At 50.1% G+C, this 20,337-nt stretch overlaps 4 protein-coding genes across 4 annotated transcripts; 1 reads left to right on the top strand and 3 right to left on the bottom strand.

Moving 5' to 3' along the window:
- Positions 1-617: 617 nt before the first annotated feature.
- BROUX77_001264 (uncharacterized protein) lies at positions 618-1,928 on the bottom strand (the record flags this gene model as incomplete). The annotated part of the gene is made up of 1 exon (XM_073745674.1): positions 618-1,928. The coding sequence occupies one exon, from the start codon at positions 1,926-1,928 to the stop codon at positions 618-620; it is 1,311 nt and encodes a 436-aa protein (XP_073609499.1).
- Positions 1,929-2,903: 975 nt separating this feature from the next.
- On the bottom strand, positions 2,904-3,713 carry BROUX77_001263 (uncharacterized protein; the record flags this gene model as incomplete). Its single annotated transcript, XM_073745673.1, has 1 exon — positions 2,904-3,713. One exon carries the CDS (start codon positions 3,711-3,713, stop codon positions 2,904-2,906), a length of 810 nt encoding a protein of 269 aa, XP_073609498.1.
- Positions 3,714-12,827: 9,114 nt separating this feature from the next.
- On the top strand, positions 12,828-16,541 carry BROUX77_001262 (uncharacterized protein; the record flags this gene model as incomplete). Its single annotated transcript, XM_073745672.1, has 5 exons — positions 12,828-12,961; positions 13,046-13,141; positions 13,764-15,017; positions 15,088-16,058; positions 16,135-16,541. The coding sequence occupies 5 exons, from the start codon at positions 12,828-12,830 to the stop codon at positions 16,539-16,541; spliced, it is 2,862 nt and encodes a 953-aa protein (XP_073609497.1).
- Positions 16,542-17,472: 931 nt separating this feature from the next.
- Positions 17,473-18,654, bottom strand: BROUX77_001261 (uncharacterized protein; the record flags this gene model as incomplete). The annotated part of the gene is made up of 2 exons (XM_073745671.1): positions 17,473-17,558; positions 17,610-18,654. The coding sequence occupies 2 exons, from the start codon at positions 18,652-18,654 to the stop codon at positions 17,473-17,475; spliced, it is 1,131 nt and encodes a 376-aa protein (XP_073609496.1).
- Between the last annotated feature and the right edge of the window lie 1,683 nt (positions 18,655-20,337).

Genomic DNA, 20,337 nt, shown 5'->3' with positions numbered 1-20,337 from the left:
ACTTGGACTCATGTTTCTTGGGATTCTTTTCTTTTAGTTAAGGTGTCTGGGTTGTTTTTTTGTTTTTGGCTTTTGAGATTGGGTTAGGAGAAGAAACCCCTACGGTCTTTCAAGTCTGTTTTGTTTTTATTATCGCCGGTTCAGGATTCATTGTTCGTTCATATGGCTCGTTTTATTCGGTATCCAGGCCCTCAGTTTTTTTTTTTTTTCCTCGAGTCTCTTACTATTCATTAACTATTTCTTTTTTCCTTCTTGGCTACTTTACGCTCGCTATAGTGCAACAAACAGACAAGACGGCTGTTTTTTTGTTGGTCCCGTACATCACCTTGCAAGTTCGCGCTACTCCATATGATGTAATTGAAGCTATCTACCGCGTGTCATAAATTTATGATGAAGAGATTCTATTTCGTAGCTGGCTGTGGTACAAATGTCTAAAAACGTTGGTTGGGATTTTTTTCTATGTGTACAAAGAAGAACAATGTGCTGCCCAACTACAGCAATATCTTCTGTTTTCTTGGTGTTGACTCGGCTCCATCGGCACGTCTCGCCCACCACCTCTTCCTTTTTTCCTCTCCTGCCATTTTCCATTTCCATCATCTCCTGCCCAGTACGCAGGCCTACATGATCTTATTCTGTAGCTGTCGCTGATAACTCGGCTTGCGGCCCGCAAACGTATCATCGGCCAAATCGCCTAGGGCCGCACGATCCCGGCCGCCCATGGCGCGCTTGCGCGCCTCCCAGGCCTGCTCGCCGACGCCGGCGTCGCGCCATTTCTTGGGCGGCTTGAGGCCGAGCTCGGCATAGCGCTCCCAGATGGCCATGCCGCGCTTGAACCAGCGGTTCTGGCGCTCAGCCTCTTCCTCGGCCGACGGCTGCCACTTGGTGCGCAGGATGCGGCGGATGGCTTCGGGCGACACCTCAAACTTGGCCGCGAGCTTGTCGGTCGAAAAGTCGTCGGGGAACTGTGCGTGCAGCGCGCGGATCCCGGCAAGCGCGTCGGGCGAGAGCCGCTTGAGCGGGCTCCAGCCCTGTGGGAATTTCTGGCGCAGGGAGTCGCGTTGGATCTTCCACGGCTCTCGGGTGTCGGGGCCGGCGGGCCGTTTATCCTTGGTGTACTTGTTTGGTTTATCGTCCTTGGAGGTATTGTGTTTGTTGCCGTCGGAGTTGCTGGTCTTATGTTTGTGGTGGCCGTCTTTATTCTTTATCATGTCAGGGTTGTCGCGATGCCGTAGCTTGATCTTCTTTGGCTTGGAAGTTTTGAGTGTTGGCGTAGAAAGAATATCAGTAACAACAGCAGCTTCGTCATCACCATTGGACGAGATGGGCGTATTGGTGACGGCGGCGATTTCGCCATCGCTGGTCGTCTTGGGCTCATTCAGATCAGACATATCAAGCTTGGGTTGTCGAAAGCGCTTTGGAAGCCTGTTCTTGAACCGGTCGGGAGCAATTTGAAACAGCAGTTCGCCGCCGTCCTCGTGGTCGTCAGTTGATGTGGAGTTTTGTGTGTTGGTCAGCAAAGCTGACGGATCCAAAGACTCGAGAGAAGAATCCGTTGTTAAACCAGGTTCCGACGCAGCTTGAGATTCCCAAGTGTGAGACAATACTTCTGATGACGTCGATGAACCTTCGGGTTGTGACTCGGCAGCACCATCCGCATGGTTCACAGACTGTGATTCCGCTGGCAGAGTCGAAGCCAAGTTCTCGGATTCCGACGACTGGTGCATTTCAGCAACCTCGTTCACCTCTGCTCTGTCCGCTAACGAGCCTGTAGTTGTGTTCTGCTCTGTCCGCTGGTGTGGGAAGCAGTAGAACGAGCGGGCGAGTACCTGGCGAGTGCCTGAAGTCGATGCGGTGGCGGGCCGTGAGGGTGCGATTTGCAGACGGACGAGGCTCTGTACCAGCCGTGAGACTCGCAGTGAGGCAGTCATGGCGATGCGATGTGTGATCTCTATATTTTGTGTGTCGTGCGTGGGTCGAGAAGATATCGGTTCGTATTGAGATTCAGAGGTGTGTCCACACCTTCGTGTCCGACGCGAATCTGTATTTCGTAGTTGCTACTACCGATAAAACCCGGCCGGTAGTGGAGAGAGATTGATCTTAGAGGGGGGGTGAGAGGTGAAAGGCCAACAGACGGAAACTTGATTTGTTCTTCAAGATTTCAGAAAAAAAGCATCATTTTCACAAATATCAAAAGAACTGAAAAAGAAGAAAATGTGGGGCTATAGAAGACCAGGATATAAAGTGCAGACAAAGGCTTTGAATCGTCTAGAGCGCAACCAGTTTTAGGGGACAGAGATTTGTCTAAAATACAACCACTTTTATGGGGTCACAATGCCGTACATTACACGACCGATTCACGTTGCTGCAGTGAGACAAAATGTTAAGCCTCATTGCAGATAGTTACCATTTCCAACAATTCATTGACGGAAGGCGATTGCAAGTGGCACATGGAAGAAGAACAAAAAAGACAGTCTGGGTGTGTATTTTTGTGTATTGATTTTCAGCCTTGGTATAACAAGTTGAAGAAGAAGAAGAAGCAGAAGAAAATAAAAGAACGGTAACAACACCTGGTGATGTATTTGCACACCACAATTCTCGAGTATCAAAAAAAGAAAAAAAAAAAAACTACAAAACGACCCAAAACTCCATCAGATAACCCAAGCCTTTATAGAACAGAACGATCGATGAAAAGAGGTGTGCATCCCGAAGAGAACGAATGGCAAGGCAAACATAGGAAAGAAAAAGAAAAAAAAAAAAAGAGAAAGAGAGAGAGAACAAAATCAAAAGCGCCGCTAGATAGGTGGTCGATATCGAAGCTCGGGAAACCCAATAGATAGCATGGAGAAGAATAGTATGCAAGGTACAAAGGGAAGAAAGAGGAGAAGAAAACAGGCGACCAAAGCTTAGCCTTGCATCAGCTCGACGGGAGGACGCATGGTATGCGCCAGAATCGGCTTGGTCTTGAAAAAGTCGTCCAGATCTTGCTCGCCAGTGGTGTCCTCGACAGCAATGGAGGGCAGCATCTTGTCGGCCGAGTGGCCGTGCTGCTCAGGATGCCAGATGAGGGTTGAGCTGCGCGAGCGCATGCGCGGCACGCCCTCGTTCTGTGCGTTGTTCTCCATGGAGGTGTCGACGGGCGAGATGGGCGAGTCGAGCAGGGCGTCGTTGGGGCCCAGGGCCGACTGGTTCAGCTTGGCCAGGGCATCGGCCAGGTCGTCGGCGTGGACCTGCTTGTTGGGAGCGTCCTCGAGGCGCATCTCCCAGCCCATGGGCGGCGACGGCGGGGGCGAGATGAAGAAGAGCTTGCCGGCGTCGGGCAGGGCCAGGTGGCCGTCGCGGGGCTGGCCGACGGGGGTGTCCTGGCCGAAGAAGACGCGCGTGCGGTGGCCGAGGATAGACTCGCCGTCCCAGATGTGGCGGACCTTTTGGGCGTCCTCGACGGTCTTGAAGGAGACGACGATGCGGCGGAAGGAGCGCAGCGGCGACCAGGTGTTGATGGGCGCCGACTTCTCAATCAGCGAGCGGATGTGGGCGAGGTTCTGGGCACCGAAGATGGCCGGATCGTCGAGGTTGGTGATCAGCAGGGTGTTGGTAACGGGCGCGGGCTGGGGCATGGCGGGAATGCAAGACAGGTCGATGCTGAGGTTGCTGGAGCCACGGCGGGACGAGAGTTTGGAGCTGCAGGGCGAGGAGGTTCTCGACGTGGTGGCCATGGTGACGAGGAGAGAAGATGGGCGAGAGCGGGTTGGGGAGGAGTGGGGCGTGGATAAGATGAGACTGGTGATTGATCACAAGAATCGAAAGCCAGAAGAGTGCAAGAGGCAGATAGAAGGTGGACTGAGACTGGAGAGTTGGTGATGGGTGCGTAGAAAAACGAAGAGCCGACGACAATGTAGAAGCGGCGGGATGGAGCAAGATATTATACTCGGCCGTGGGCACGCCAATAGAAGCAAGCCAGCAGTCAGAACGAGACAAGAAACAAGGCCAAACAAAGACGGGGGATTGGTCTGGTTGCGCATCTGGCGCCATCGATAAATTCGGCATTAAGCGATGGGCGTGAGGGGAGCACTGTGGGAAGGACAGGACTTATCGGCAGGCCCCACTTTTGCACGCATACTATGTACATATGTACATGTGTACATTCTACTTTCTACTTTGACGTATCAAAGTGTGGCGTGGCGCGTGGCGGTCGTCAATCCAGCGCGGCAATCTACCAGCCAAGCCCTGGAGCAGTGCCCTGTAAAACGCCCTGGAGCAAAGCCCCGCCAGCCATACTAGGGCCCTGTTCGGCACTGCAGAGCAAAGCAAACAAAGGCATCGCCAGAAACGCACGGTTCAACACACAATTTAAACACCACCTAAAAAAAAAGATCCCAGAATTCACCAAAGCTGCATATCCTGGCCAAAAACGCTTGGCTCTGCTTGACTTTTTTTCGAGTCTTCTGCATGGCCGAGAGCAACATTTACTAGAGAAGGCTGTGCAAAATTAAAAAAGAAATAAGATAAATTATACCTTAAATCTAGCCACCAATACATTGCAGAGACATTTTTTCCACTTGCTGTTGCTTGCTATAGGCCATGGGTGCTACAGCCTATAGCCTATAGCCCATGGCACCATTGGCCACTGGTCGCTGGTCGCTGACTATAGGGAGGGTTGTATTACTGGCTAGAAGGCGTCGTATTCCAGACACTGAGAGACTGCAACGTCCCACGCACTCTAGCCAAGGTCTTACAGGCCACCGACCGCTAAAGCTGCCAGCGCACCACCTTGACCCCAGTGCAAGTGGCCAGGCAGTCAGAGCAGTACCACCCCACCAAACACGCTGCCCACTAACCCAAAGCCAAAAGATGCTCTCGTCTGCATTGCATTAAGGCTCATTTCACTGCATTAGTTGATGTCTCTCCATTCCCGACAACATCGTGAAGTCCACAGGCACAGGTCACAGGCACAGGTCACACCCACCGTCAATGGCCACACGCACACAGTCCGACCCCTCTCGAGACCGGCCGGCCGGCCACTCAGGGCCTGCGCCATCGTTCGTGGCTTAGTCACGCTTGCCATGGCGTCTCTAAAGAGCCACAATACATTTATTCATTCATTGCACACACACACATTTCATCATACCTCGCCCACCCCTACATCCTGCATTTTGCCTCGCTCGAAGAAACCAACATGTCACGAAGAAAATCATGCGTTCCAAGAAGAATCGAATGCCTGTCGCTGCACGTCCGTGGAAGAACCAAGTGGCAAAGACGTGCTTCTCTCTGGTCCCTCGGTCCTGGTCCCGTCCCGACAAACACATCAATATAGGCGACTCCGTTCCTACGTCCCTGACCCTCCAAGCCTGTGGCCGTGTCCCCCCTCCATGGCCTATGGCCCATGGCATGCAAGGAGCCACTAGCACGTTGCTTGCTAGAAATCCTCTTTAGCCTCTCTTCAGCTGCCAGCTTCGAGGCTTCGCTCAGAAGGCCTCTCGCCCTCCCCCCCCCCCCCCCAAAGCAAAGAACAGGGAGTCCCCTGCATGCTTCTGCAGTCTGTCGAGTCAGCCTAACTTAAGCTTTTCTCCTCATGGGCCCTTCAGCTTGTCGGAACAGCGTCTTGAAACCACCGCCCAAGTCTAAGCCTTGAGACCAAGCCTTCGCTCAAACGTCATGTCTGCCTCCTCCTCAGCCTTTGACGAGATGCACACTCCGCATTCCCATAGTAGTCAGAGCCAAACACGCACAGTCAGAGTCACATGTCATAGCCAGCTCTGACCTCCACGCAAGCCAGCACAAGCAAACAAGACAAGTCAAGGCGAAGCCGATGCGCCGTACCGCATCAGGCACCACACCACACACACAACTATACAACCAGCCAGCATTGATGCTAGCCAACTCGTACCTGGCTGCATACAAAAGACATGCCTGCACTCCGGCCTAGGGCGGCCACTGAGCCTCAGACTCTTGCCAACGTGCTTGCTCGCTTCTGTTGTTCGCCCGGGGCTTGGTCTCTCTCTCTCGCCTTGCCCTTGCCATTGTCCTTGGGCTCATCTAAACCCTAGCCACAGCTACATCCACGCTCTAGTCCATGCACTGTTAACCGCCGAAGTAATCTTCCCTCGCCCTTCCATTCACAGCTCACGGCAAAGTGCATTGTTGCCCGTCTGGCTCAAGTCGCCCCATTCTCACCCGTCCGTCCTCACTCGCCCTCACTCGCTTCTAATTTTCCCATTTCCCCTCTACATACACTTTTGCACTGCCTCATTTTCGCTTCTTGGCTTTCTGCTTCTCGACCCTTCTCGATCCTGTTGTTGGACTGCTCACCTCGCAACGTGTGCTTCTGCTACGTCTCTTCGTCGCAAGGGGCCCTCGAAGCCCTCAAGGCCCCCTCGGCTCTACTTCTGTCGTGTGTTTATGCATCGCAAATATGGCTTGTGTTTTCTTGTTTTCTTCTCTTTCGTCCCCATCCAGTCCCCCACTATCATCTAAGCATATATATGTAACTATGTATATCCATACATGTATTAGCTAGCTATAGTTAACCACAGGTACCCGGCTATGGTTGTTGAAACAGTAGTTAACGACGACAGAGAAACTCCCCACCACACAGCTGATACCGCAAAGGAAGAAAAAAAACATGGCCTTGATATAGTTATGGGGCGGGCTTGAACAGGATGCCCTCTCACCATCCTTTCCCTGCTACCTGAGCTCTTGGCTCAACAAGCTGTTGGAACGACATGCTATCATATCCAAGCAGCCAAGGACCTATCCGCTGGAGATACATTTCCTCCGCGCCAACACATCACAATCTAAAACGCTACTGCAACGCCATATGCCATACCACACTTTGGCATACATACTTGTATGCGTCCAAAAAATGAGGCTTTGCAGCATCTTCACAGCCCTCTATTCCCAAACCTATCCTTAATAGAACTTGAGACGCACGACATGGCGAAATGTATGTACGTACATGTTTACCCACAGATGTGTTTTGAAACGAAGCGACTTGTCGTTCGTCGATGCTGTTTGATGCATCTACTGCTTACCCACACTCTCTCGCCTACGAAACCCCGTGTCTTCATGTCTTTCTCGCCTGTGATGATGATACCTTACGTCTCACATTCTACATGTACCCTCCCTCCTCGTATGTGGCAGTAGTATCTGTCGCTTTACTCGACTGCAAACAGGTGTGCATACCCGCATGTTATTCTCACCGTAAACCAGCCGTCATGTTTGCCTTTGCCCAACGACCCAAGAAAGCACAGATCATGCAAGCGGCGCAAGGGCGGCAATTGACAGCTGGCAGACAGTAGTTTATAGCCGCCAGACACTGGCTGCCAGTCCTCATGAAGTCACTTACATGCTGCTCCACCGGAAAAACAAACGACCCCATGGCCGGCTATGTCAACACAACACCATCATCCCCTTGTCTTCCTCCACTTCCACTGCCTCCTCCCCCTCTTTACGACGTCGTGATCCTCCCCGCGCCTCTCTGTCTCATCGGTACCTATGTCCATTTATTTCCCATCTCTAGTCTCTACCATCCCATCTGTGGCCAACGCATAATACTGTCCCACGATAGAGCCACCCTCGACATCCTTCAGTTATAATAAGATCTACCACGGAAATTGAAATGGACTTTGCTAGATTCTTCCAATGAGGCTGTGTGGTAACGAATACTATGAGACCTTTTGTCTCTGGCGATGCACGCGCCAGACACCCTTTGTTTGTTTTCCGCCAACAGGGCCATCTACCTATATGTACGTGTAAACCTGTAGCTACTCTAGGGATGCCCTGGTCGTTCCCTGCATGTCTTGGACACGTCGGCAAGACGGAAGCCCATGAATGAGCCCAGTGCTTACTTCCTACAAACTTTGTTTCTGCTTCAAACTCAGCTTAGCTTTAAATATCTAGTTCATGCGGTTGAGTGTGGCTGTGGCTGTGTTCGGTAAACTCTTGATCCCATTCCTATGCCCTCGGTATGAACGAGCCCAGACTATATGCGATACAACAGACTTCAGTTGCATCTGCTGGCATAAACTCTAGGCGAAATTGACAGTCATGATCTTCAACAAGTTGCTGCTTAATTAAAGAATGTTCTATCGAACTTTTTTTTGCTTATGCATGACATCAGAGGCAATCTGGAAGAGATTCCATGAGGTACCGGCCTCAATCTAAGCCACTGACTAGGGTTGTTAACCCATACATTCATCGGGATAATGAAAAGTAGCATGGGAGGAGACAATGCCTCGACTTTGGCGTAGCTTTTGATTAATGATAGTAAGACCCGATCAAAGTATAGAAGGGTTTGAATTCTTTCTGTTTTAGTGAAGTCTATCTACAGAAACCCTACGTCAAGAACCATCACCATGTTACACAAGAGCATCTTCAACACGGCAGGAAAGACATACTACTTAATACCAAATGTCGGGAATCTTGAACAGGTGTTTATCTCTGCAAATATGATGAAATCTAGTTCAAGTTTTTAGGAAAGTTAACGGCAAAGTGCATTCCAAACTCAACACACGAGAAGTAAGCATGCATGACTGAGTCAAATGGTCGAGTCTCGGGCAACCACACGAATCCCACTTCGATATTCACTAGGTAGCATTTGAAGACGTACAAGCCAAGGTTCCACCTTTTAAATATGAACGATGTAGAATGTAGATGACGTGGAGAGTTTTGTGAGACCACTTTGTAGTCCTTATCACTATATGTAGTCGAGGTCTGTTTGCTTTAACGACGAGGTAGTCTCTATCGGTGGACATGCCTGCGGTGAAGGTGTCAAGGATGAGGTTCATGTGGAACTGATCTACCTTCTCTCAAATTCAGTGTCAAGCGCAATCTTAAGTGCATGCTGATATTCGAAAAGCTAGTTTGACCTTCAGGAGCTTTGGGAAAGTAAATATAACTTCATGCAACTCTCGAAACGTCATATTGCAAGTCACAGTGGTGATGTTACACAGCCATCATGCAGCGTTCAAAGGCCATTCCGACTTGATTTACAGATCGAATCTAGGGTTTTAGATGAATTGGCTGATCTAGACAGTGCCTGCCATCTCTTCTCTTGTTTTGCAGCGAAAAATGACAATTCAGGCTGAGTTCACGTGTACACCTTGCAATACATCAGGTATGTTGTTTAACCCTAACACAACACAAAGCACACGATCATTTTCTCTTATTAACCCTAGTGGAACGAGTGGTTGTCAAAATGAGAATACAAACCAACATTAGCAAATGTTCCGAAGGCAACCTAGAGCATTATCAGGATCGGGACTCCAAGAAAATAAGGCTCTTCAACTGCCGCCCAAAAGAGCCTCACCAGAGTTCAGAAAGGGTTCTTTTTCCAGCAGCGTTTTTTAAGTTTCTCCATCTTTAGCCTTAACTATTGTTAATGTATGTCAAGTTTCGCTAGTTGGATGTGAGGAGTAGCTTCGTTGCACCTCTCTGGAGAGAGGAGAAGCTTTGCTGTGGGCTTTGAGAGAAAACGAAGAAAAATGACTTTGGGTTGGCAGAGCTTCCCCAAAAAAAAGGATAAAGCTGGGTCGGGAGTTGGGGTTGCAGAGTACTCCAAGTCTACCCACCTTACCCAGGCATTGTTTTGTAGGGTTGACAGTGAGTGTCACGAGGGTCGCTCCAAGTTGGAGATGGCTCTGTTCTGCTCGCTGTTCTGGCACTGACAGAAAATATGGAGGCGCTCATGTTCCGAAGAACAGGGGGCCGAGGCATACGTCATAGGCGCAAGTTACATAACGCGTGCAGGGAAAGCAGATCGCCCAACATGAGAAACGTATACACATGTACATAGTACATCCATCCTAGCGAGCAAAGCGGCCAGCGCAGAGATTTCCGGGTGCGTTGCGCGCCGTAACATGGGCAGAAGAGAAAAAAATGCCTCTTGTGTTCCTCTTTTCCTCTTATTTTCCCTCCCTTGTGGCTACAAAAATTGCTCATGTGGCTCGTTCGTGTCGGTGACTAGGATCGAGCCTGCATGAACATGAATCACCGGGCATGCTGTAATACACACAGGCAACTAGTTGACTAGTACATAGCTACGTAGATACATGGTCAAGGACTACTTAACTACCACTACTACCAGCTATGTCTTGCGTTGGATGTGCGGCCAGCGTCATGCGACAACAGGCTCTGTCTTGGTGTGTTGGAGGGTACCTCATAGGCGGTATAGGCTTCACTGGTGCTACAAGTATAGGCCACCAATCACTGTAGCCAGAATACCGTCGCCAAAACCGAACAGGGAACAGTGCAGATCGCGGAAGGAGGGAAGAGGGGGGAAACAAGTCACGCGGTAAGCTTTCATGGCTCCTGCCCGTTTGGCCATTTAGACAATGATAGGCGGTGACGGCCTCGGCAAGGGATGAGAAGTGGCTGATGTTGGGATTTTTTTTCCCTTTTTTTCTGCTCCAGAGAGCGAGATCAAGGATACTATGTGTCGATGTATGTATGTACATACGGTACACACATATATGTGTACTCGTAAGCATATTCTGTCAGATGAAATGTGACGCTCAGGCAAGTTGTCAAGCCGCCTGTGGTGTTTCTTTTACTCAATTGTGTGCTATTCTTGTCAACTATTTTGCTGGTGCACATCGCGAGTGGCCTGCTCAGTGTATTCACGTCGCCGCTGATTGGCTGCCAGCAAACTGTTTCGGCTTCTTTTTTCCTTTCGGGATGGGTCGTTTGCTCCTGAGACCCACATGAAATGCACCCTTGGCCCACTTGCCTTCTCTGTCTCCCCATGGGGCATCGCAAGTCTGGGAAACTTTGATTTGGTTTTGCAGGGGCGGTTAGTCATTTTTCGGAGGGCACGGGGCATCTAGCGAGGGAGGCAGGGCTTAACAGAATCCGGGGTAAAAGAGGACGGGAAAAATGACAGAAAACCGACACGATGATCGAGGGCGAACGAGAAAAGACCCAAGGCCTTGTTTGTCTGGGTATTGGGTGCCATTTTATGATTGATTTTGCACAGTTGTAGAGTGCCAAGAAGACATGTAAACTTGTAGCTAGTTAATTAGCTAGTTAACTACAAGTAACTACTTGCAAACCGAGGACTCTCACGGCCGTTAACAAACAGAAAGCGCCAATTTATCGCCTGCTGCCTTCCAGTCTCACACCATCACGTGGCCCTGTAAGAGAGCTTCAAGTCGGTGGGTGGCCAGTCTGACTTACAGCCGCACATACATGCGTGTGTATGTACACATGTACGAGTCCAAGTCCGCATAGGTACAGGTACCTGCGTAGCAAGTTGGAAGTGTAGACGACACATGTACAGATACAAGTCCAGGCGCTTTTATACAAAACGGGCCTTGGCTTCCCCGCATTTCCGCTGAACGAGGCTCCTACAGGCGCTCGAGTACCGACCGACGAAAGAACATGTTTGATGGCAGCAGCCAAGGTGGGTTGATGTCATGTATTTGTTTAGTGTGGTTTGGTAGTCGGGCTTCAGCAGCGGGCGCTGCTTGGATGCAGACCAAAAGCCCTGGGACTGTCTGCACGGGTAGTTGCTTGTCTCTAGTATACCGTGCGACCGGGATGCCGGACAAAAACCAGACACACCTGGAGTACATACATATGTACATGCAAGTATAGTTTATAGGAGGGACCATTGGTGGTTATGGTGCTCTAGGACACACACAAGCTGACCATATGAAAGCACCAAAAATGAGCGGCCATGAATTCAAAAACAAAAGGCCAAATAGACGAACACGTAAACGTCCTTCCAGCTAAACAGGGCCGGGCCACGTCCGTGTTAAGGCAGGAGGAGGAGGGAATTGGGCAATGGCCTGGGAGTAACAAAGGAAGACGTGACTTCCCCCCGGAGATTCCACGCTCCTTCTGCGTCGTCCTTTTATTGATTTTTTCTGTGTGCTTCCCGCTCTTTTTTATTCCCCAGCTTCCCCCTTCCCCCTCCCCCTTGTTTTCTAGTCCTTTCCTTCTTTTTTTCCTTCTTCCCTTCTTTCCCCCGTCTGCTGTTCGCGCGCCTTCCCCGGATTTTTGTCCCCATTCCCCATTTCCGCTCCATTTCCATTTTCAGATAACTGGGTCAATCTGTCTTCCCCACCTCCACATTTTCCTCTTTTCAACCACTTTTTTCCTCTCTTTATTCTTCCCTTCTCCTCCTCTCCCCCAATCTTTCTGTGCCCGCCACACGTTGTTTTCTGTCAACCCCATCCATCAGCACGTTCTCTATCGCCAGAGCTCTCCGCTAGCAGGCCCGGCCCCTCGTCATTTATCGTTTTATACCGTCCCGCGTCTTGTTCGCTTGGCCACTTGATTGAAATTTGGCTCGTCCCACCAAACCGGCCTGCGACATCCACTGAAGAGCCCTCCTGTCAGCTTCGATTATTCCGACACTACATCGGTTTCATTTAGCTCTACAAATACCCCCAGAGGCAACCCCAACTCACCTCGCCGCACCGCAAGCCTTATCCTTCATTACAACTCCAACTGTCTGTAGCCAAAGGATCTCTCATCTTGTCCTTGTGCACCGTGAATTTCAGACGCCCGTCGTCGATACGCCAGTAATCAATCCCTTTAGTGCACCCATTCGTCTTCTAGCCAAGCCGCCGCCCGTCACGTCACCGTTATCAGCATCGACACCACCGAGAACCGCCATCGCCAAAGTCCTGCCACACGCTGCCCGCCCTAAACCCCTCTTGCACGAGGCGGGAACTTTTACTATCAAGTGCCCTTTGTAGTCAGCTCACCAAAATTATCCATCTCTCCAACATTGTCTGGCCGGCTCTTTGCCCTCCGCCTACTCTCTACCTATGGTATACATCAACTGCCTCTCACCAAATTAATTACTGCCGCCGCATCATCCGTCAATGTCTCACCGGACACATTCAGCGGCTGTCTCCAGCTCAGCCAAAGCTAACTCCCGTGCGCCGGCCAAGGACAGCAAAGGCAAACAGATGAAGCCCAAAACGCTTCCATGCCAATACTGTAGCAAGTTATTCCGGTAAGTCAGGCCTGGCCCGCGCCAGGCAACACCAGAGAGTCGATTTCGCCTGGCTCCCGATGACCTTCTGACGTTGAATTATAGGCGAGTCGAGCATCTCGAGCGCCATATCCGCGTGCACACCAAGGAAAAGCCATTTAACTGTCTTGTCCCCGGATGCGACAAATGCTTTGGCCGAAAGTAAGTCAGCTTTGCGTCTTATTGCTTCACTATTGCTACTCCAACCCCAAGCAAAGCCAATATACCATCCCATCCTGCAACAACACCACACCACACCACCTAGCCCATCTACTCTCTAGTGCCCCAGAGGCTCTTACAGCCAAGTATTTGGAGACGCCAACTTCTGTCGTCTCTTGTCTGTCTATCCATGGCCTTGCTTCTCCACTTTCTTCCTCCATGCCATTGGAGAGACTCGGGTTTGTCTAGATATTGTATCACAGTCTTTAGCTTCAAAGCTGTGCTGGCGTCCCCTTCATCCATGGAACCCAATCTATCGACTCACAAGCTGTTTATTTTCAGACAAAAACAGCGAGACTTCGTCTGGCTTGTACAACCTTTGCTTCACCGCTCTGTACTGGCTCGCTGCTCAACTAGGCCGAGTCCCTTCGTTCCCTTGTTTCTATTCCCCCCCCCCTCTTGCTTTTCGCCATCATTTGCGTATCCTGTTAGCATGCCATTTTCTTCTGGTGTAATCCTCAACATCAATCATATTATGGGCGCCCATCCACTACATACTGCCATTTCCACTCTACTCCACATCAGCCCACTTTTATTCTCGGCTCTTTACTTACATGGATATCAGGGATCTTTTATCACGACATGAAAAGCTTGTTCACCAAAACGTGCCTCCCAAGCTTTTGAGCAAGTCGCGCAAGACTTCTCGCGCCGTAAATGCGTCTGCCAAGGAAAAGGAACGCTCGCCTACCCAGTTTCAAGAATCTTTCCAGCAGCAACAACACTTTCAATCACAGGGCTCATCATCAGTCGAAACAGAAACCCCGCCAGTCAACCAGTCCATTCAACCCGCCCTCAATGGATCCTCAATTAGCCCACTTGACAACCGGCTCCCGCCCGTCAACTTCCCCGCATATTCTCGAGGGTCCATCCATCTCCCCCCGCCACCCTTCACCATGGCAAACCACGTGACTGTTCCAACACTAGCTTCCAACTCGGTGATATCAAACGATGCCAATCTCCAAATGCTGTCTGACATGGCTTCTTCGGCCCCGCTCTTACCGGTCGGCGAACAACAACCTGAGCTTCTTCCTGGACTCGAAAACATCACCCCCGGTCTTCACGTTAGCTTCGCTAACCGTGCTCGCGACGATGATCCATTTTCTGCTGCCTCTTTCCCACCTGCTATCCCATCCATGCAGATGCCACTTGAATTCAACCTTTTGGATGAAATTCACCTGAGCTCGGCATATTTGGCCCCCGTCTTTGACACCAGCGATCCGATTACTTGGGCTCGAGTTATGGGTTCCAAGGCAAACTCCGCCTTTCCCTCGAGAGTGGGATCACCGCAACCAGAGGGCCATGATAGACATCCACAACCTCAGCTTCTTAGCACGATTGATGAGCAGCATCGCATACCTCTTCTCCGCCACTTGACTCCTAATGATTACGATGCGGTCAAGGCTAAAGTCCTGGACTTCAATTCCGTATTGCCTTCCGACTTCATATTCCCTTCCCGGCACACACTTATTCGTTATCTACACGGCTATGTGTTGGGTATCAATGATAATTTACCTATTCTTCACCTTCCAACCCTCCACACTACTCTAATGGCCCCCGAACTCCTTCTTGCTGTAGCTGCTGTTGGCGCCCAGTACCGGTTTGAACCCCACAGAAGTTATTCTTTGTGGTATGCTGCCAAGGCTGTTGCCATGGAGCAAATCAGCCGTCGCCGGAGCTCAGAGGTCAAGGCCCTTTTGCCCACGTCCAGTAACTACACAGTCAACTCTGCCCTCCCATCTCCCAAAGTTGGTGTTCGGCAACTCTTTTCGTCCAGTGGCCAGGAAAGACCTGGCATTTTGGATGGAAACCGCGAAACACTGTAAGTTTAAGCCAACTACACACGTTAGAATAATGATTTCAAAGTGACCTGGCTAACATTTCACCCCTAGCACGCCAAATACCCCTGATGCTCGTTTGGAGACCATTCAAGCAATTCTCTTGCTCTTCGCTGTTGGACTATGGAATGCCAAGGCAGTTCTGAACGAGTCCACTTCCCTACAAAGTACTTTGGCCATGCTACTTCGGGAAGACGGACTTGGTCCGGATCCCGAAATTGAAGGCGATTGCACCTGGGAAACGTGGGTTCGGCGCGAAAAAGCTATCCGCACCAAAATCATTGCCTTTTGCTATTTTAATCTGTCAAGCATTGCTTACGATGATCCGCCCAATATTCTGTTTTCAGAACTCTTTCTTTCTCTGCCTCAGTCTGGAAAGATATGGAGAGCCGAATCTGAGTGGAGTTGGCAACAGGCTCGTCGGACAGAGCCGAAAGTTGACATGACACTCCAGGATGCTTTTGCGTACATTCTAGGCAAAGGCACAACAGGAGAGATTTTGCAAGTTACAACACTTGGGCTGTACATCTTGGCACATGCCCTAATGCAACAGATTTGGCTGTTGAAGCAGTCTGCCATCCGTGGAAGTTCTAAATTCGATGCCTCTCGCAGCTTGAAGCTCGACGACGTTGATGAAATCACATCCGCCATAAGAACCTGGGAAGTGGCATTCAACCAACGACAACGTGTTCGTGCAGCTGAAAATGGCACATACAACTTTGAAGATTCCAACCACCCAGCTACACAGATCGCCCACAATGCTACAGCATTGGTACGGCTCGCTGGTATCAAACTGTACACAGACTCCCACTCAGGCAAGGCCTTGGCTACACGCGATCCTACGGCCCTCGCAAAAGCACTTTCAAACTTCCAAGTTCATTCGCGTACCTTTCAGCCGCTGGCACGCAACGAGAGAATGAATCGGGCCGTTTTCCACGCTCTGCATTCACTCACGTTGCTGATCAAGACGGGTGTTTCTTTTGTGTCACAGTCATCTACTTCAGAATGGAGTATTCAACACCTGTGTAAGTTTTCTTTTTTTCTATTTCAGTGATAACAGGCCCATCGTCGAGGACATTTCATACTAACCAAAACGTATAGTGTGTAACTTTGAATCAGCTACTCTTTTAGCCCGTTGGCTCACAACAATCGGGATGACGAGCTCCCAGAAGATGCCGACTAAGGATGAAAGCATTCTTGTTGAAATGATCCGCCAGGTGGTTGGAGAAACCGATTACGCGGGCCCCATTGACCCGTCGTTGTCGTCCGATGACACCGTTAGGAAGCTTGCAGTGCCTATTGATCCCCTAGACCAACCTACGGTCCGCCGACTGGCACAGACTGTGTTGCAGATTTGGAGTCGCACGTTCCGAGGACCCCACATCTTTGAAGTGGTCAATGTCATGGCAGATGCTCTCGACATGTATGCCACCTGCTTGGAGAACCCTAATTCCCTCTTCCAGCAAATGGCAGCGCCGATGCTACGGCCAGTGGATTTGGTATCCTGAGAAGTACCTGGGCGTGATGGCTAGAGGATTTGGACTTTTTTTTGAGTACGGGGTGGGAAATGCATTTGGGAGTTGGACACTGTTGGGTATGGGGTAAAGGAACTGGGTTCTTGGGGAATCGTAAAATTGGGATATCCTGATATTTTTACGGGCAGCATAAATGGTTATTTGACACGGTTATTATCGAATCTGAGGTGTTTTCTGCAGTGCTGGTGCAAGAAGGTAGGAGATTCTGTGACTAAGTGGGAAGATGGCGATTGTGACTCCAAAGTTAAATTGTTTTGGGAACATCATCACAAACTGTGCACTTGTGCAAGGGTTAGAAGTCATGATGTGTAACCATGTAACCCTGTTTCTTGGCATGCTGATGACAGGAAAGGGGGGGACTAGTATTTTGTCGGTGAGGGATGATGAATTAATTGCTTAGAAGAGACTTGACAGCAGTTATTCACACTAAGATGATTGTACAATGGCGGGATTTGGAAATATAGTATTGGCGTGATGAAGAAGAAAGTAAATGGATAGTCCAACCAGCTAGTTCGAGAAGACGTTGGCCTGGTAGCTTTCACGGAGGCGGAACTGAGCTGTCAAAGTAAAAAAAGCAACGCTATAGTATCTCGATCTATGGACTTGAAGTGAGCTAGGTAGCTTGTGGATGTACTCAGCCAACTTCAAAACCATAGACCAAGTTACTAGGTAAAATAAGAGGAAAAAAAGAAGCAACGCTATGGTATCTTGACTTATGGACTTGAAGTAAACCAAGTAGCTTGAAAATGTACCAAGTCCACTCTAAACACATAGAAAGAGTTACTGAGTATAGGAACAAAAAATTGGCAATGCCAAGATGAGAGCTTGGTGGGTTTCACCAAACCCTCATCTGATAGTGTTAGAAACAAGTAATTTGCTCTAAACTATTGTTGCAAGGTGCAGACTACTCGTAGTCCTTATCGGCGTAGTATTCATAGTCTTGCTCTTTGTCACCGCCGTAGACATCGGCAGTGGACTTGAGGTCTAGGTCTATGATGTGTTAGCTTGTATTACGGTTGTTTAGACGATATGATAGCTTACCTGGCGTATCAAGAGAGTATCTGGCGCGTTTAGATCTTTCCGAGGAATCCTCCCATTCCGAAGAGGTGTCGTCGTCATCTCTCAGGTGTTTAACGGATGAAGAAGTCGGTGTATGGGGCCCCATGACGGCGGTCGAGAAGTTCACAGAGGGCGTCGTGCTCTCAGCCAGCTCTGATTCGGGATTTGGCGAGCCAAGGAGAGACGGAAGTTGGTCAGAGGTGAAGCCGTCTCCATCAGAGGCAGTCCACTCATGAAGGTCGCCACTTCCGTTGACAGAGGACGAGATGAAGGGAGGGGCAGAGGACTCGTCTTCGGTGTCGTCGACGAAAATGGTCCAAGTCTCCTGGGACGAGTCAGATGGGGTAGGGCTCGGGGAGGGCTCCGGAGTGTCAAAAATGCCGAGATGCCCCGAACCATCACTGCTCAAGCCTCCACTATCATGGTTAACAGAGTCGGGGTCGTGGGGTGTGAAAATTTTGGAGTAGCTGATAACGCCTTGGTCTGTCTCGACTTGAGTGGTTTCAGTAAGACCTTCACTGTTGCGGAAAGTTTCAATGGTGACAAGACTTCCGTTGAAACTCATCTTATAATAGGTGAAATCACCTCGAGAAGTTGAGTTCTTTGCAAAAGTCGAGGTTTTTGTGCTGATCTCGGTACTGGAGTAAGAGAAAGCACCATCTTGATCGGTGATTTCGTAAATGGTCTCATGGCCATCAGGCACTGGGATCCGGAGGTAATGGGCTTTGCTTCCCGGGGTGCTTGTTTTCTCGTCAATATGAGCGCCACTGCTGTCTTCATGTATGAAATAAGAGTAATGGCAGTCGGAAGTGTCACTTGTCTCAAGAGTAGAAGAGAACTCGGCAGTCTCGGTCTTGTAGACAGTGTTGAAGTATTCATGGACTGTGGATTGACAAAGGCTCGTAAACTTTTCGTCAGTTTCGATCTCAAAGAGGGTGGTAATGCAATCGCCGTCAATGGTTTCCTCGCAGACAATGCATTCTCCATCCTCAGTCTCCTCGTAGGTGCGCGAATGTATAGGAGGCATCTTGATAACTGAAGGTGGATTGGGGCAAAGAGAGTATGCGAAAGGAAAGTAGGTAGTCAAAGATGATTGAGTAGCAGAAAGAAAAATAAATAGCAAAGATGTGTAACTGGGAAACGGTAGTTGGAAGAAGACAAAAACCTCCCGGGAAGAGGGCTGGGGAGAGGAGAGAGCCCCTCGGCTTTTATACACGAACATCACCCCCGAGCCTTACTAAAACCGGCGCTCTGACGCGAAGACGTGACCGGCGAGTCTTGGAGCATCCGTCGTCACGCAGTTTCCCGCAAAGACTTTTGCCCCAGTTTCGAGAAGAACCTGCTGATCAGGCCGGGCCCAATCAGCTCCAAGAGCCAGCCTCTAGAGTCCCAGAGGGTGGGAGTAGTCCCAGTAGAAGGAGGTACCGAGTAGTCTCGATCTGCCACTGGCAGAGATTAAGCCGAAAATGGACGTTCGGAGCACGATGTCAGAAGAAACTTGCGTGGCACTCCGGACGAGGTATCGTGTGACCTCTCGTTTTGGAAGCGGGACCAGGCGCACTAGAGCGCAGACTGGAGCAGAGACTTACAGCATCCACCTCTGCCACAGGACAGCCTCGGTCCGTGAATAAAACGGAAGCGGCCACGAACACAGGCGTAAGCCGCCATTGCGGAGACATGTGGGCTGCCAGCATCGTGAGATAGTGCCAATGGCGTGATTACCGAGAAGAGCTTCACCTGGTACGTTGGGGCTCCAGGCTACACTGTCCAGCAACACAAGCTTACTAGATGAATACACTTCAAGCTGCAGATATAAGGGCAACGTGGAATTGCAAGTGCCGGAGCTTGAGGCCACAGGGTATTTTTCCTCAATGCCGAGACCTGGGGTCGAGTCTCGCGTAACACAAAGGGAGAAACCCCTTGAGTTTGCCCATGACTTACATACAAAGTCCCACTGGAAAGTTGCAATCTAGTTTTGTTATTCTCGGGCAGGTAGTCACAACCGCCGTCAGCCCCTGTGGGTCTCTATCAACGTTTTGCAGCTAGTTGCCCAAAGCGTACCGACATTTTGGGGTAGTTGTCCGAGTCGGATTGACGTTTCAAGGTAGTTGCCTAAATAGGTGTGCGTTTTGCAGTCAGTTGCCCAAAACGGACTGACGTTTTGAGTTAGCTGCCCAAAACAGAACCGAGTCTCTGACCAGCTCTACCGGCAGATTGAGCAAGTTTACGAGAACGACCAACATCAAGTCCTCAAGTTCTTTTTCTTTTTTTTTTTTTTTTTTTCAACATTCTTTTTTTTTCTTCAATCGCTCCAAGTAGATGGCCTTGCAAAAAGGAATTCGCCGCATGGACTGGGCCATCCCGGTGGCCAAAGCACCGGTCGTCAAAGGTTTCCAGCCCCATGGCACCAGTGCCCCTCTGCGTGTCTATTCCCGGCGCACCTGGGATAGCCCAACAGGCCCCCACACATCCCGGAACGCCAGACTTGTCTCGATGCGTGCGTTTAGTTTCTATCAAGTACTATAGCATTTCATCTTGATATCGTGACTTGAGGACTGAGCCAGAGCCATATTCGGCGAAGGGGAGGGGTGGGGGGGAGGCTTGCTCATCAACAGGCATTTCGGCATCACTGTCAGATTATATGGAAAAATTGATCTGGACTGCCCAGCAGATTCAACAAATAATCGTCCCATCCACCCAGCAACAGTCC

This window comes from Berkeleyomyces rouxiae (assembly GCF_048999995.1).
Source record: "Berkeleyomyces rouxiae strain 22BRR77 chromosome Unknown BrBRR77_ptg000001l, whole genome shotgun sequence".
Lineage (NCBI taxonomy): Eukaryota > Fungi > Ascomycota > Sordariomycetes > Microascales > Ceratocystidaceae > Berkeleyomyces > Berkeleyomyces rouxiae.
Note: the sequence above shows the minus strand (reverse complement) of the source record. Positions and strands in the feature narration are given on the sequence as shown.